The 17,687-nt window shown below is 48.5% G+C and overlaps 1 protein-coding gene across 4 annotated transcripts in view; it reads right to left on the bottom strand.

Moving 5' to 3' along the window:
* CLEC16A (C-type lectin domain containing 16A) overlaps positions 1-17,687 on the bottom strand; it is a 184,615-nt gene that overhangs the window by 91,272 nt on the left and 75,656 nt on the right. For all 4 annotated transcript variants that reach the window (XM_080942201.1, XM_080942202.1, XM_080942204.1 and 1 more), the window contains 6 exons: positions 15,998-16,120; positions 13,163-13,272; positions 12,478-12,522; positions 10,356-10,406; positions 7,139-7,267; positions 1,142-1,262 (listed from right to left, as the gene is read on the bottom strand). In XM_080942201.1, the coding sequence (XP_080798327.1) occupies positions 1,142-1,262; positions 7,139-7,267; positions 10,356-10,406; positions 12,478-12,522; positions 13,163-13,272; positions 15,998-16,120 (579 nt within the window). The remainder of the gene's footprint in view (positions 1-1,141; positions 1,263-7,138; positions 7,268-10,355; positions 10,407-12,477; positions 12,523-13,162; positions 13,273-15,997; positions 16,121-17,687) is intronic.

Below are 17,687 nucleotides of genomic sequence, written 5' to 3'. Positions count from 1 at the left end.
CCAGCACCCACAGGGTGGCTCCAGAGGATCTGAGGCCTCTGGCCTCCAGGACACCTGCACTCACCACCCCCCAGCCACATCTCCTGCACATACACACACAATTAAAAACAGCAGAGATAGACTTTTAAAAAAGACTCCTAATGTACCAGAATGCTCTGACATACAGAAAACTGTGTCCTTTAGTGTGCATGTGCACCATGGTAAATGGAGGGAAGAGAAAGCCATACAAGTATGAGAAGGGCTCTGGGAATAGCATAGTCTCTTTTAAGTCTCATTTATTAACTTGCCAAGGAGACACAGCTTGTGATCCCAGCACTTGCCTACTCAGAGATACCCTGTGTTAAAAATAAAATAAAATAATCATATGTTGTGTTATGTTGCAGAGGAAACTTTGAAGAATGAATGACAGCGCCCTCGTTATCTGTTATGTTTGTTTTTCATCAACTCGACACAGGCTGTAGTCTTTTGGGAAGATGGAACTTTGGTTGAGAAAAAGCCCTCATAAGATGGGCCTGTGGTCTGGTCGTGCCTGTTGGGTATTCTCTTAATTAATGGCTGACTTGGGAGGGCCAGGCTCACTGTGGGTGGTGCTGTGGCAGGTGGCCCAGGGCTGTACAAAAAAAGGCTGAGCAGCCTTCAGGCTCCTGCCCTGCCCTTTTTGATGACAGACTGAGATGTGTAAGCTAAACAAACCTGCTGGTTTTGGTCCTTGTGTTTTATCACTGCATAGAAACCCTCTCTAAGACAATGGTCAACACACAGTTCAAGGTTATAGGCTTAGCACATGCTTTTCTGATTCGCAAAGCCCTCATTCTTACCTAAACACTGGTTTTAGGGTATGTTGTGTCTTTTCATTTTGATGGTTTGTTTTTTACAGGCTTTTGGCATCAGAGAATCTTTTTTCCACTGGACTCAGACAGAAGCCTTTAACCCACAACAGCAGAAAGGCCAGTGCTGTTGTCTGTCAGTGAGCCCACTCTCACTGGACCTTCCGCTGCTCAGCACTGCCCTTCTACACTGTCCTGGGTCAATGGCGGTGCACACTGCTTGCTGCCCGCACTCCCACACCACAGCAGGTGACTCGACAGAGCACAGCCTGCATCCCCTGGCCCACTGGTGGGAGACAGGATGGCCAACTCACTCAGATCCAAGACATCATCTGTTTTGATCAGGTCCTCCTCCCGAGTCAGTGGCAATTGGGTCTCAGGTTCCCCTCGCAGCTGCAGTGACAGGGAACGCAGCATGAAGAATACCCGGATGGCCTGGATAGAGCAGAGAGCAGAGGAGAGTGGAGTTTTAGGGGTGTTTTGGAGATGTGCCCTGCAGGAAGGCATTGTATGGTGACTCTTGGGTAAATGGAAAGGAAAGAGAGGGAAAGAACAGGTCAGCCTTGAAGCACTATGGCCTGGAGCTGTCATAGTAAGATGATCCTTCAGGGGAGAGCCTGCTTCAGTCCCCAACAGGTTGAAGCCTGGGCCACTTCACTGGGTATCTGCCATTTGCCAGGACCTGTCCTCAAGGGTCATATGACCTTTAACTCACATTTCCACAGACAGCAAATAGCCAGGGAAGTGAGAAGCGCTGCCTGAGGCAGCACGTCAGCAAGGGCTACAGCTTCCTTGCCACTCCAGCTGAGCTAGTGGGGCCAGGAGACAGCAACAACCACCAGCTGTGTGCCAGTCCTACCCAGTAAATGTGGGCAAAAGACAGGAGAGTAGCATGTGTGTAGGCTTTAGGTCTGGCTAGACTCACTAAGAGTCCAACTCTCATCTTAAGTCCCCTCCCTCTTGGGCCTGGGACTTTGGAGGAGTGTGACAGACAAGTGAGCTGATACTTAGCCAATAGACAACAATGCCTTGTGAGCCCTTCTGGCTCTCCCAGCTCATCTCAGGGGTAGAAACAGCTTGTCAGCACAAGCATCTCTGACCCACGAACAAGGTCTGTCAGCATCCAGTGTGGCTACCAGGCACATCCTGAGAGCAGAGAAAAGGCCACGACACCAGCTGTCAGAAACATCTGTGCAAGCAGCCCTCAAGCTCCAGAAACAAGCTTGCCACCAACAGATAGCCCAGAAGCACAGGGCAAGCCACAGGTGAGGGCACCCTCAGGCCTCTCCCTGACATTGGGGAACACAGCTCCAGAGGCACACAGACAATGTCAGCACCGCCCCCCAATCCCACTGTGGTAGACAAGGCACAGTAATCCTGAGCTCTCTGGTTATGCTGTAGTCCTGAGACAAGGCTAGAGGGCACAGCCAGCACAGGCCTGCTAGTAAGGGGTGGTCACCCACCTTGACAGATACTACCACCAACATAAAGGAATGTCAGAGCAAACCACTGTGACTTCCCACAGGTGAATTCCTGTTTGTAGAAAATATGGTGGCAGTCCTAGCTTACATGAAGGGGAAAGACCCTTTATCTAGTAAGAAACTTTCAGGAAAAGACAGGGAACAAATTCTTGCTTTCAAAGGACTGGTGGGTCAATGCATCTGAATGGCTCAGGCAATGAGTATCTCTGATTAGCTAACAAAGCCCGGATCCTGCCTTGGAGCAGGCTCCTCATACAGAGACTCTCAAAGTACTCCAGAGCCCTGAGCTCATCTGAAGAAACAGTCTTTTGATAAACAGGGACTACAGGATAAGGCAGCTTTCCTGCAGTAATGGTGGGGAGGCATGAGGACCCAACCCGAATGTCTTTAGCAGATTTTAAAGTCTAGACTTTATAGGGCCTGCACCAACTGGAAGAAACAGAGGAGTGGTTCTATTCAATGCCCCCCCCCCCCCAAGAAGCACCTACTATGTGCTGGGGCTCAGGGGTCGTAAATTTAGGACTACAGGAACTGAGAAGTCCTGACAGGGCACAGTGAGCTTGGCTAAGGAGCCAAGTGTCTGTAATATCAGGCACACATTAACACAGCCTGGTATTCCAGGCAATATAATCCCTGTGCCAGTCCAGAGAAGATAGCACTAAAATGTGAAGCGGGAGCAGGTGTCACAGGATTATATGGCAGCCAGAGCTCCCAGTAAGTAGTTACAACTTCAGGGATGACGAGAAGAGAAGCGCCTACAGCATGCATGTCCCAGGTGGCCCATGGTGCCATGTCATGGGGCAAAATATATGACAGTGGTAAGTACATTGCTTTCAGGGTTCTGATGGCAAAGACCTCCATCAGGGGCATGGCTGGGATAAGAAAACAGAAACATATGCTGCTTTCTGTAGCCTATTCCTTGGAAGACCAAGGCTTTCCAAGGAATCTATGAATTGGGAATTTGGCTCTAATGTAGGCCTTTTGGTAAAACATCTGCTTTTCTTCTGCAAATGTTGAACAGAAGGAATTTCCAGGAATATAAAGAAAAATAAAGTCATTTAAACTATAAAATAGAATATAAACCATATATAATACCATTTAAAATACCAACTCTCAAGGGAAAGCCACATACAAAAGAAGCCCAAGTCTAAGAACAGAAAGAGGTGAGTTCCACAGGGCAGAAGTAGGTTCCCAAGGCAGCCAGGGGGTCTTGCATGCATGCTGTCCCTCCCCATGGCCACTTCATGCCACCAGCATAGAGATATTAACAGCCCCTCTCACCCGTCATAGACATTGAGCACTTTGTGGGTCTTCCCTGAACCCCCACTCTTCCCAGGGATTCTCTGTGTAGCCCAGAATGTCATGAAACTCACTCAATAGACCAGGCTGGCCTAAAACTCAGAGATCTGATGCTTCTGCAACCCCCATACTCCACCGAGTGCTAGGAATAAAGGTGTGCCCCACCAAGCCCAGCCACCTGCCATTTGGGCCTCTTAAGGACCCTATGTGGTCCCCATCTGACAAGCAGAGAGACAGAAGCCCAGGGCTGTTAAGCAGGCTGTCCATGCAGCTCCAAAGCCTGTGTTCTTCTGACCATAGTCCTTGGTCTCCAAAGAAGTCAGGGCTTGGGACCCAAGGTTTTATCAAGCACTCTTTTCTTTGCTAAATCAAGATACAAAGTTTTAAAGTCATAGCTAAAAGTAATAAGAAATGATGACTGTTTTAGATCTTGGAACCCAGGAGACCAAATTTCAAAAGGGAAGACAGGTTTTTACTATGAAGAAACTTCCATTTCTTAGCTTCTATGAGTGTGGAGGTAAACTCCAGTCACATTCAGTATCTAGAAACCCAGACCATACAGAGGCTTTGGAAAAGAGGGTCTGGAGGCTGAAGAATCTCAGCTTCAAGTGGGGCTGAATGAGAGTAGGAATTCCTTGAGTGTCTCGTCTACAGCTCTGGGCTGGGGTGCATGGTGAGCGAGGGTTTTCCATGGCACAGGTGGCCCTGGATCAAGCGCTCAGGTCACCTCCGCCAGCTTCCCTGCCATATTTGCAGGTGGATTTAGGTGACAGTCATTCAGGTTAGAAGCCCACCAAGGCTGTAGAAACAGCTGCAGAAGTAAGTCACTCTGAAAACAGGGTTGAGGCAGTTGGATGTGGGCCTAGCCCAGAGAGAAAGATAGGTGGTAATGTTAGAGATGTGTGTGTATATATTAAAAAATCCATACCCTTTGAACCATAAATTCTGCTTCTGGGAACTTCTCCTAAAGAAATAATTCAAAAGAAAGAAAATACTGTGTTCATGAAGTAGCTCTCAGGGTACAGCTGAAAAAGAGTGGATTACAGTGGGAGACCCACACTCTGACTAATGGGAACCTATGGAAGCTGAGGCAGAGAACTCCTGACATCCTTTATGCAGCCCTAAAAAGTCACTTAGGAGACCATCAGACAGGCATGGTGGCATATGCCACGATCCCCACCCTTGAGCTGTAGAGGAAGGAGGATCAGGAGTTCAAGGTTATCCTCGACTGTATAGAGTCCAAAGCCAGCCTGGGTTACATAAGACCTTGTCTACAAAACAAACAAACGAACAAATTAAAGCACAAACACTTCTCTACTGTAGGCTGGGGGTGATATCACTGGCAGTTTGTAAGCACTGGGAAGCATATCCAGAGCTGCAAAAACCATTCTCACAGCAGGAAAACTCATAATACAACACAGAGATAGATGCAAGTGAGAGCACGGAAAGACTCTGTGCCATCCTAAGAGGCTGAGTCTGTAGACAAAGATGGGAGGAGAAGCAGATGTGTTTAAGTGTTGAAATAAGGAAGAAAAATTTCTTCCCTTTAAAAATGTTGAGACATGACTGAGTTTTCTGTAATGTGTAACACACAGCCATCCCGTTTCCTCAAGGTTAATATTGACAAACACGAAAACCTGCTGTCCCTAGTGGGAACATGAGATCGAATGTGGGGACACATCTGTAATTCCAGAGACCTGGGAGGTAGAAGCCAGCCTGGGCTGCTTAATAAAACACTGTCTCAAACAAAACTGAAAAGGCTGATGAGCATGTGCATGCCCTGGCGCATCCCTCGTACCAAACACAACACCCTAGTGAACATGTGTGCATGCCCTGGCGCATCCCTCGTACCAAACACAACACCCTAGTGAACATGTGTGCATGCCCTGGCGCATCCCTCGTACCAAACACAACACCCTAGTAAACATGTGTGCATGCCCTGGCCCATCCCTCGTACCAAACACAACACCCTAGTGAACATGTGTGCATGCCCTGGTGCATCCCTTGTACCAAACACAACACCCTAGTGAACATGTGTGCATGCCCTGGCCCATCCCGAGTACCAAACACAACACTAGCACAGGGACCTGTTGGCCAATGGCTTCCCAGATAGCTAATGCTTCAGGTCAGACTTCAGCATTTGCCAGAGCCCCCTGCTGGCTCTCCTCTGCACTAAGCTTAGTCCTTGAGTGAAACCTCTCTTGCTCATCTAAGACACTGGTGCACACCAACACACTTCCAGTGTTTACTATCTGCCAGAAACTTCACAGCCACACTGTCAGCTACTGTGGCAAAAGCTGAGGGGGCACAGGAGGAACTTTAGGAGGTTAAACTGCTTCCAAGATCATACAGCTAATGGGGCTTAGCCTCTGTAGGCCTGACTCATGAATTCCTGTTCTTTCTTAGCCACTTCTTCCAACTGCCCCTACCTGAGTGGGGATAACTCAAATCCAAGTTCTGCTTCCTTCAGCTTCTCCTTGGACCCCCAAAACTCTGATGACTTTTATTTCAACGTGGATGTCCCTTATGGGCTCGCATGACTCAGGGGCACTTTAGGTATTTTGATCTTACACTTAAAAAATTATTTGTGTTGTGTGCACACGTGGAGGTCAGAGGACAAGTTGCAGGAGTCTGTGGTTTGCTCAGGGGGCTGGAAATGTGTGTTGCTTGAAGATACAAAGTCCCCACTTCCTTTGTAGCTCCTGAGCACTTGAAAGTGCCAGAAGGGTGGAGGTCACAGAGGCCTCTTGTCTGAGGTATACACTACTTTATGTCACTTGCTTCCTGAAATCCCAAAGTGAAACCCCTCTGTTGCTCTAGCCACAAGCAGATCAAGTAAGATGTGGTAGTCAGCCTGGGAGCTGTCATGAATGCCTCTAAATTATCCATTCACAGTCTTGTCTCCAGGGAATGATTTTCCAGGAAAAGGCAGTGTTACTTTCTAAGAAAGAAACCGAGATCTTACGCAGGAGATAAAATACTGTGAAGAGCCTGACCGAGGCTGCTTCCTAGAGTGGCCACCTCAGAACACAGTGCTGATAAGGGGATCACCCTTGCTGTTTCTAAGAACAGGGCTCTACACACACACACACACACACACACACACACACACACACACACACACACACACGCTCTCCTGCCTCCTGGCCAGCCAGCACCATTCTCTCACTATCGGACACCTTGCCAGTGTGCCATCCAGGGTTCTGAGACCTCAGAGCCAAGCTTCCCCATACTGGGTGTTCTAGGCTCTGTGTCCCCATGCTTCAATAAAGCTTGGCTTGGCTTCCATTCAGGGCTCTGACTGCACTCTGCCCTGGTGCAGGTGGTCTGACAGCCCACAGAGGTGCCAGTTGCCACAGCATCTCAATCTCCACTTTCCAATGGCAACAGGCTATGGAAAGCCATGTAAGTGCGTGTGTGAGGGTATTCTTGAATTCTTCACAGGGGACTAGACATCTACTAGAGGCAGGCTTTACCTGGTCTAGAGACCTTTCCCTATGGCCCAGTAGAGGTCAGATCACATTTACTCACCCGCCGCGTCTTCTCCACATCACCACATGGCAGCCGCTTCACAAAGTCAATGCCAGTCAGTGGCGTGCCCGTTGGGGGCAGGAGGATGGACGCATCCATCATGAGATACTCCACATTCATGGGCTTTATCTAGGAGAGACAGCACAGGAAGCCTCAGAAAAGGCCCTCTTGTACTGGGCCATAAATGAGAGCCAGCTCTGGGTCAGACGGGGCCACACTTCTAGTCTGCAGATGAGTGAAGCTCTTTACATTTTCAGAGTTGTGGCTTTCCCTTCATTTAAGCCAGAGGGCCCACGACCACCTAGTGCTGGCTGCCTGCCTTCCTTCCTTTGTGGGACATGTTAAACAGTGTTCTCCAGAGACCCGAGTCCCTTTCTCCAAATTCCTGCATCACAGAGCAGGGTGGCAGAGCCATGTTCCTACTCTAGGCTGTTTTTGGCACTGGCTTTCCAGCAGGGCCTTCTCACAGTACGGATTAGCTACAATGTTCCTAAGATGACAGAACTAACTCCAGGGAATTCCTTCCATTCCCTCCATGGGGGTGGGGATAACAGCAGCCTCAGGGCCCATCATCCCTTTAGCAATAAACCTGAGTTGCTAAGGAACACACGACCAGCTTGGGCAGCATTCCAGCCAGCCTCACTTAAATTAGCTTAGAGGCCAATAGCCTAGGGCCAGTCGAGAACTGACTTTAGCTGCAGGCACTCGGGTGTGTCACCTTAGAATTTCTGGAGAATGTCAAGCACCGTGCAGCAGAACACACCATAAACACTGGAGTAAAATAAGCAAACCCCGGGAAGCTTCCTGTGGGGTGGGCTAAGGGGAGGGGAACACAACTGGCTTATGGGCCTTACATGAGACCTGCTGATGGGGCAACTCAGAGGTCTCCACTGCAGAGATGACTAACAGCCTGGCTCAGATTTTAAGTATCCTGCCCAAGGGCACACAGCTAAGAAGCAACAAAGACAGACACTTTGGGGGCTTGGGAACCTCAGTGTTTCTGAAACATAAACTATCTGTAGAGTTTGGCACACTCTGGGAGGGGGAGTCTGCACTAGAGAAGAAGTTGAAAATCGGTTACAGTGTTCCTGCTGGGGAAAGGTACCAGCTGCCCTCCTAGGCATGGCTGGGGCTATGTGGGCCAGTAAGGTGCAGGCACAGTCATGGCAACCCATATGTCACAAGGAGGTATGACCTTGAAAGTGATTCATGGATGCCTGGGGGTGGGGGGAGTGGCAGTGACAAAGATGAGATGAGGGTTCTGCTGCCAGGGCCCTGCAGACAGGCTTGGAAGCCAGGGAGCCACTTAGCCATGCTGTCTGCTTTTCTCCTTCTGACACTCTCAACACTTATGTTCATTATAAATGTCCCCATCACTTCATGCTTTGGTGAGTTATGTCCATGAAAAAGATCACTTGTCGTCTATTTATTGAGTGCTACTTGGGGGCTGAGAAACAAACAAAATAGAAAGCTGTCACCTCCCGTCTGTCCTCTGCTCCAGGGAGAGAAGGAGAGAAAGGGACCTCAGGGGCACTGCACCTGTGCTTACTGCTCTAGAGGAGCAGCAGAGAGGACCACTCTCCATGGAAACCCGGCTCTGACACTAGCAGGCTGGACAGACTTAGGGACATTACCCAGCTTCTCTGACTCTCATTTCCCCAGCTGGACAAAGGAGACAATGGCAGCAAGTTGTTCAGGGAGGAAAACAAAGAACCATTCTAATGCTGTAGATTGGTGAGGGCTTCCTGGTTATGGAGAACTAGAACGTTGCAGGCTTGGAGGCAAACTGCCGGCCTGTCTTTAGCATCCTTGATAGCCATTCCTTGCTCACTTGTCTGACCCGCATCCTTGTGACTGTCAGATGAAACTTTTTGGAATATGTTAATCTAACACACCACTAGCTTCCACCAACCTCAAAGCTAAGGATGTCATTAGATAGCATCTGAGACCTATGATAGAGCCCTCCCTCACTTTGCTATAACCCACCTCCTGATGTTCCTATGGACGGATTTGAAGTGTCTAGAGGTATGATTTTATTTTGTTCTGTGACTCCATGAAACAAGTTCCTTAACAAAACATGTATGGGGTAATCTGAGTACTGGACATGGTCACTTATCTTTGGCTCTAAAATAAACTATTTTATTTTCATTAAGATGAGAACTGTGTTTTGTGTCAGACTCCAAATATACAACTTGCTTGCAAGGAGTCAGTCATCAATAAAGGACACCTGTGTTTAATGATACGCAGACAACTCTGACACCTTACAGACACAGTGCCACCATCTACAGCAGCACTAAGTGAGGCCTGTCCTACCTCGGCTGGCAAGAGGCTGATCTCCTAAGGACCAGCTGAGGACTCACGTCAGTCTCAGGGCCAGGGTGTGTCCCTTTCAAACTTCTGGAGAATACTAAACATTGTTCAGGACAGACCATAAACACTGGAGTAAAACCAGCAAAACCCAGGGAGCAGGGGAGAAGTGGACACAGGCACTTTTCACATGCACAGCATGAGGCCTGCTGCTGGGTATTTTATATCCTCTTGGGACAACTCAGAGGGCACACAGTTAGGAAGCAATAAAGGCAGACACTTCAGGGGCATAGGGATGAATATACTCTGGTGTTTTAGAGGTGGTGACAATCACATTTCCTTCACTAACAGTCTTTGCCACTTGATCAGAAGCCCCAAATGAGACAGAGCCCTCCGCTAATTAGGAGGCATGAAGGTATGTGCTAGTCTCTGTATGTTCTCATGTGCCAACGTCTGTATGTTCTCATGTGCTAGTCTCTGTATGTTCTCATGTGCTAGTCTCTGTATGTTCTCATGTGCCAGCGTCTGTATGTTCTCATGTGCCAGCGTCTGTATGTTCTCATGTGCCAGCTCCTGTATGTTCTCATGTGCCAGCTCCTGTATGTTCTCATGTGCTAGTCTCTGTATGTTCTCATGTGCCAGCGTCTGTATGTTCTCATGTGCCAGCTCCTGTATGTTCTCATGTGCCAGCGTCTGTATGTTCTCATGTGCCAGCGTCTGTATGTTCTCATGTGCCAGCTCCTGTATGTTCTCATGTGCTAGTCTCTGTATGTTCTCATGTGCCAGCGTCTGTATGTTCTCATGTGCCAGCGTCTGTATGTTCTCATGTGCCAGCTCCTGTATGTTCTCATGTGCCAGCGTCTGTATGTTCTCATGTGCCAGCGTCTGTATGTTCTGGCTCTGTACTTACTGTCATGCTCCTGTACTCATCTTCAAACATGTCCAGAAAAATCTCTTCTCCCTGCAAAGACAGGAAGGGAGTAAAGAGAAGCTTATCCTACCTCCATAAACACAGCATTACCAAGGCTCCCCTTGGCTTTGGAGGCCATCTGCTTTTCATTACAAGTTCCTGTAAATCCCAGAAACCAAAACACACATGTGCATGTGAGCGCGCATGCACAGACAAAAGGCCATGTATCAAATTGCACTGTTCAACATTTCCTCCTTTTGAAAGCTGGCGTTTCTTCAGTCATGTCAGTTAATTAGAGCACAACAAAAGAAGGTAATATAATAAAGAATTAAAACACAGACAAGGTTAATTAATATTTCAAGTGTTTAACATCACTTACTTCTGCAGAGTGGTTGGAAAAGTGAGAAATGTTATTAAGTCACCATGTTAAACTTGTGAGGCTCGGGCCTGGGTGGGGAGGCACAACTGCCAACACTAGCTAGTGCTCAGTAGCTTATGACTAGCTCCATTTGTTTTTGAGGAAAGTCTCGCATTTGATTGCTAAGAACAATGACTGAACAGGACTCCACCTTGGGGAAAATCCAGCACTACCAGATTCACTGTAGGAACGGGAAGGCAAAAGGCGTGTCTAGAAAAGAATAGGCTGGAGCCCAGGTCTATCAGCCCATTCACTGTGATGCAAACAATGCACAGAAAATACACAGCCTCAGAGCCTCCCTGGGGCTTGGGAGAAGTCAGTGCTGTCACTGTCCTGCATCTTGGACAGAAGTAAGAACCATTCTGTCTCCCTGGACTGGGAATAAAATACAAACGCTTTTCCTTCTGTTCCGGACCAAGGGGCAGTTTCTGGGAAAAGGATACTCTGTGCCTCTGTGTTTACAACATCAGTGCACTCAATGGGGAAGAGGTCCACAGAGGGTTGGGCAGCCCCAGGGTTTCTACTTTCTTCTGGGCAGGACTAGAGAGGCATGCTCTCTTCTCCGAAGGAAGGGCACGTGGGATTTCCTCCCCAGGGGATGGTGGCCATGTTTACAACTGCAGCTGGATTAGGTCACCTGGTCTTGGCAAGGTAGTTTTAGATTACAGCACTGGGCTGAGCTCAACAATGTCGCAGGCAGCAGTGTAAGCAAGCAAGGACAGTGGGACAGGGAGGCAGTGCTGCCACCCCCAGCCCAGCAGGAGCCGTGTGAGCCTAGTTCAGGGGAACCAGGACCAGGAGGATCTGCAGAGATCACAGGAGGAGATCTCTAGGATGAGTCACCGTGTGGATGAACCTACTACAGCTGAACATTTGAGTCACTCAAACTCATCTACCATGTGAAGACACGGGGTGAGAGTGGCCTCAGTGACCCAAAATCTGCCTTAACCTGGGACTTCTCAGTCTCTGGACTGACTGCTGCTGATGGCATTTTCTCAGAGCAGCCCACTACACCAAGGCATGCCTTATGGTCAGAGCCAAGCAAAACCTGACACTGGTATAACTGGATCTCTTAAAGCAACAACCTCAAGATAAGCGTCTCTAAATCCTTCAGAGCCTAAAGGTCATCTCACTCAACTCAAGATGATACTTCAGATGCTGGCATGAGTGTTCTTAGCTGCATACTTACAGATATTACACAATATGTAACTGATAAAAATCATGGGTGATTCACAGTAGTTTTCTCTGTATTAGGAGATATGACTTATGAATTTGACATTGTCATCCACACACATCTCATAAATTACAGTAAATTTATGAGTAACTGATAAACAATTTGCCATAAACTAATAGTAAGTCCTTAGAAATTTTATTGTTCTTGTAAGAGACTGTGGGATTAAGTGTTAGTGTCCAATATTCATAAGCATGAAATGTACTCGAAGGGCCCATAAAATGACTTAGCAGGTAAGCTCGCTTTCAGTGTAACACTGATGACCCAAGTCTGACCCCCATATCCCACAACAGAAGGAGTATACCAATTCCTCAGTTTCCTCCTCTACCCTTTACATGCACACCACAGAATGCACATACTTACACATGTGCGCATATATCCACCCCCACACCACTGCCTACAAGACCAGACTCCACTGCCCTATACTCCATGAGAGATACCCCATGCTACTGTCCAGATGTGCTGCTAAGTACCTTATAGAAATGACGTACAAGGTGAACACTCTCTTCTCTTGCACCCTGTTGAAGAAGAAGGAAGGTGTGAGGGAAGCAGATCTAAGGGGAAACAGTGGGTGACTGAGTTACAAAATACAGCTATAATGTCCCCTCCTTAATAAAACACAAAACCAGTGCATGTATACCTGCACGTGCGAGCACACACACACACACACACACACACACACACACACACACACACACGGAGTGGATCAGAATAGATATATATATATCCAAGGGTCAACTCTCAGTTGTTTTTTTTTCACCTCTGCACTTCTTCCGTTTTTCTAAAAATCATGGTAGGGAACAAAAATAATGAAAAATGACATAATATGGCAAACCTTCATGTGTGCATGCCTGTACACCTGTACACTCGTACACACACACACTCTGTAGGTAGCTATATTTCTACATGTATAAAAGCTTTGTCATACAAAAGGAACATTTGAAAACTCCAGGGGTAATCTCTAAAATAAACCACCACAGTGCAAGAATGTGGGACTTTCCAGTGGTCTGGATGGGGTAGGCTCCTCCGGACAAGTGCACTTCAGCAGGACCTTGGGGCAAGGGGTCACAGGTGTCTCAGCCTATGTCAAGAACAGACAGTGCCAGCAGCCTCATGACTGATCTTAGCACAGGAAGGAAGGGGAAGGCATGGTCTCACCTCCAGACAGGCCAGGTGCACATCCTTGATGACACAGCCAGAGCTGGTCAGTACTTGTTGCTTCAGGAGCAGGCAGCTCAGCTCCAGTGTAGCCAACCGGATCCTGCCATCTACAGAGCACATCAGTCAGCCCAGTACCCCCAAAGTCCAGTCTGCACCCCAATAGGCTCTTGTTTTCCTTCTTTGAGGTTAATCAACACCTGATAGGCAGTGGCCTATCATCCAGGTGGGAATGGGGGTGGGAACCAACATAGATCAATCCCCTTATCAGTAAGTTATGGGTCAACACTCCCCTTTAAGTCCCTTTGTCAGGTGTGAGCAAGGGACGGTGGAAGAAGGCAGGAGGCTGTGCTGCAGCTGTGCCTGTCCAGCATGTTTCCCTCTTCCAGGTACGGACATAGGCCAGCATTCTATATCACCCACTGTAGGTCATGCGACTTGCTAAGTCTCAAACTCAGGACAAGTGTCACTCAGCACTTCCCATCCCACCCACTACCCTAAACTTCTCCTCAGGGGCTGGGTTCTATTTCCCTTTCCTCAGCCAGATCCCTATATAACTCAGCCACTTTAGCTACACTAGTTTCTTGCCCAGGCCACCTCTCTTGGTTGGCCACTCCTCTCTTGCCCTCTTGTCCTCTCTCCTCTCATGGTCCACTTCAGTCTGCTGGCCATGTTCAGCCTGGCCTCTCCCCTCTGCCTACTTCTCCCTCATCTCTACAGTACACATCTGCACTCTACGACATTCAGCACCCAGGCTTGTGAGCCCTAGGTGTTCCCACCCTGGTCACTGATCAGGTGACAACAGGCAAAGGGGCCCAGTGCAGAAGGTCACAGCTCTCCTGTGCTGGGTGTGTGAGAACAAGAACAGTTATGGGGTGAATGAGTAGGCCTGGCAGCCAGCACTAGCCACCTCCCTGCTCCTGCTGACATCGCCAGTCTTCAGAAGGTGTCCAGAAAGAGGCTCCAAACTCTCCTTCCCACGGGACTGAGCACACTGGGTGCTGTAGAGATTTCCTCCTGGGGGCTTACACAGCATCTGGCTCCAGGCCTGGGTTGGTTCGTACAGCATGAAGCTCACCACAATTTGGTCACAGTTAACAGAAACCCAACCCAGACTAGCTTCAACTCTATAAGCAGAAACTGATAAGCAAACACAAACACAATGGCTGACTTATAAAATCTGTCAGGGCAGTGGGGATGGGGTGGGCACTGGCTTCCGTAAGTAAGGTAAGGCCAACTACTCTAAGCAAACTGCCCCACGGGCCTTTGTGCTTTGTCTCTAAGGAAAGGTGGAAGTGTAGCAGGAGAATGAGGGCAGAGGGGCTTTGGGCTTTGTCCCTGAGGTCTAAGATACTGAGGCTCAGGCAGGAGCACTCCAGGGACACACCCCAGACAACAGCCCTTTTGCTGTAGGTGAGGTTGCAGCAGGTGAGAAGAAAAGTTTGTGTTTACAAATGCTAAAGCAATATACATGCAAAGCAGGTCTTGTTTAGCATGATAAAAGCCTAGCGCTGGTTGGTCTCTGCTCACTTCCATAGTCCCACCATCAGCAGACCTTCTACCCCTCTGCTCTCTCCAGAGTGGTTCTACTCCCTCTACTGGCCATCAAGTTCCTGCCTTCACAAGTTCCAGCCAGAGTTGACCCTATCCTTGACTATAGCACAATTCTCTCAATACCCTGACCTATGTGGCACCAACTGTTTCCCCTGTCCCCCAAAACTCGCCCCTGACCCCAGTCCCAGGAAAAGGCTCTGCCTCCTTTAAATGAATTTCTCAGCGATAACTGACCCAACAAGTACCAAATGTTTTGAGTCACACCCTGTGTCCTTTCTCCTGGCTCAGAGTCCTGAGGCATTTCTCTTTTGTCACTTCTAGTTACAGGCAGTGTCTCAAGGGCTCAATCAATGACACCTCTCTCTTCATCTAGGCCTTTACAGACCATGCATGTGGGTCTCCGGTGCTGGTCTTGTCTTGACCTTTGCTCTGAGCACAAGACACCCATGTCTACAATCTCCAGCTTCTGGGACTTTGAAGACCATTAGCGATGGCTCTTGGCTGGTAAGTAGGATGCATTCAGAAGGCATCCATTCCATAGCTGTTATGATACCTACTGTTTCCTGAGGCCAGTGACCTGGCTCTCCAGGCCCCTCTCCCACTTGCTAGGATAGTCACACACATGCTGCTCCAGTCAGTGCTTCAGCAACCCCAGTTGGCCCCCAGGCTTACACACTAGGCTGCTCTAACCACACTTCTCTTCCCTGGTCAGACAGGAGGCCAGATGATCTCACTCCTTTTTAGTGTCTTTGCAGAGCTGCACACAGCATTGACATTCCAGGACAGATGACTCTGAGCTGTAGAGGTCCTGTGCAACTTGAGGCATTTAGTACTAGGCCAAGAACACTCTTAGCCACTCAGTTCAAGTCCCACTGCTCTCGTTGCCTTAGTGGCTGGCTACAGATCGGTGCTGGGTCAAACCACTGGAGACACTGGGCACAAGAGTGTACCCTCACCCAACCTTCAAACCTGTTGATTCACTCAGATTCTCAGCCTAGTTCATCCCCACAACATGGCCTCAGACTCCCCAGAGAGGAGGGTCCCAGCCAGGATGAAAGCAGGAAAGAAAGGCTGGTGTAGAGGGAGAAGAGAGGTGTGATTACACCTGAAGGTACACACAGCTTCAGAGACTGAGTCCTGCCTGCAACAGAAGGCAGATGTCGGTGCCCGGGGAAAGGAAGGCTGAGAGTTTTCTAGCTTCTCAACAGGAGCAGATTTAGAGCCTATGGTTCATGTGTCTGGCTAGGAATCTGTTCCCATACATCCTCCAAGATAGGATACCTGGTTGGGCAGCATTGTTCATGATCCTGATGAGCCTCTCTGCCAGCAGGTGGTTGTAGGTGGTTTTCTCAGCTTCACTTGGCACCGGGAGCTGGATTCGTTTTAGTTTTTCAGGATCCATGCCTGGAATGGAGAAAGAAGAAAAATGGCCCTTGACAAAGCTGCTCAGTGGGAGTCTTCTTCCTAAAGGCTCTTTGGGGGTGGGGGTGGAGTCTGCAGCAGCAGCCACTGTGTTCCTTCTCAGTGATGTCAGGCCTGGTCACTGCCTTGTCTAGCTTCTGTCTAGGTTCCATGTACACTGAATGTGCATAGATATATCACAACATACATTTTCTGAGGGTGGGGACATGCCTCTGCTGGTAAAATGCTTGCACACGTATCAGGGACCTGAGTTCAAGCCATGCCATCTATCAGATGCCAAGTACAGAATGTGGCACATACTGTAATCCTAGCATTGAGAAGATCCCGGCTCATTGGCCAGACAGCTTAGTCCAATCAGTGAGCTCCAGGCCAGTGAGAGACCTCATCACAAAAAGCAAGGGGGGTGGTACCTATGAACACCCAAGGTTTGCTTCTAGCCTCCAAACACATGCACATGCACACATACCTAAACCCGCATGAACACATGAACACACATATACCCCTAAACCCACATGAATACATACACACACACACACACACACACACACACACTACTATACAAAACATTTATTTTCTATTGCTATTTGTGAATAGGACATCAACTTGGTGTGAAAATTAACGGTAACTATGAAAGCCAGATGGAATAATGTTCTCACATTCTAACCAATGACTGCTGACTGAACTCACTGTGGCCCGAGGCCTACTCGGTCTCTATTAGAAACAAGGGCTGTCAGGCACTTATCAGTGAGGTAGAGGTAGAAAAGGAGGAGCTTTCACCAGAGTAACTCATTGTGTTCTCTGTCAAGTCTGTGTGCACGAAGGGCAGCCCTTTCTGCTCCATGCAGACATAGACCCAAGGAGCACAGACAAGGCCCAACAATCGTAGCCTTAAGCTCTCACTGATAAACGCAAAGAGCTATCATATGTTAGCGGCACGTTCTGAGCTGAGAGGGGCAGGTGCCCTGCTCCTGAGGACCAGCAAAGAGGGGCTGAATTAAACCTTTAGCCTAAGCAGATGTACAAAAAGTAAAACTCATAAAGCATATCCATCACCAAGACACAAAGAATATCACCCCCCCAGGGGAAATGAATAGTATGTAATGAAAGACAAAGGAGAGGGTGGGGTGGAGGGTGGATAAGGAAAGAAAATGGGCAAGTCTGTAACCATAGCCAGGATAATATTTTTCCTGAAGAGGTGCCAGGAGCTGGGATGGCAAGAGACCTGCCAGTGCTGGCCAGGGCAGTGATGACCAGGGCAGGACTCTGCACACTCCTGTCCTCTCTGCTGACGTGGAGCTTGAGAAATACTGCAGAAATAAACAGTGCTCGACCCAAGCACAGAGACCCCCGTGGACTGTTTATGCCTGAAGCATAGCTTTTCCTGTTATTCCAGTTGGGAAGGTGGCACTTCTCAGAACCCTTGAGTATTGGGTGCTGTTTCATCTAGGACCTTGGTGAAACAGTAGAGGCAGACTGCTGGTCTCTCAGAGAAGCCGGCTTTGTGCACAGCATTGGTACCATTAAGCGGTATTCTGCTTTATTGAAATGA

This window comes from Micromys minutus (genome assembly GCF_963924665.1).
Source record: "Micromys minutus genome assembly, chromosome: 31".
Lineage (NCBI taxonomy): Eukaryota > Metazoa > Chordata > Mammalia > Rodentia > Muridae > Micromys > Micromys minutus.
This window is presented reverse-complemented; position numbering and strand designations above follow the sequence as displayed.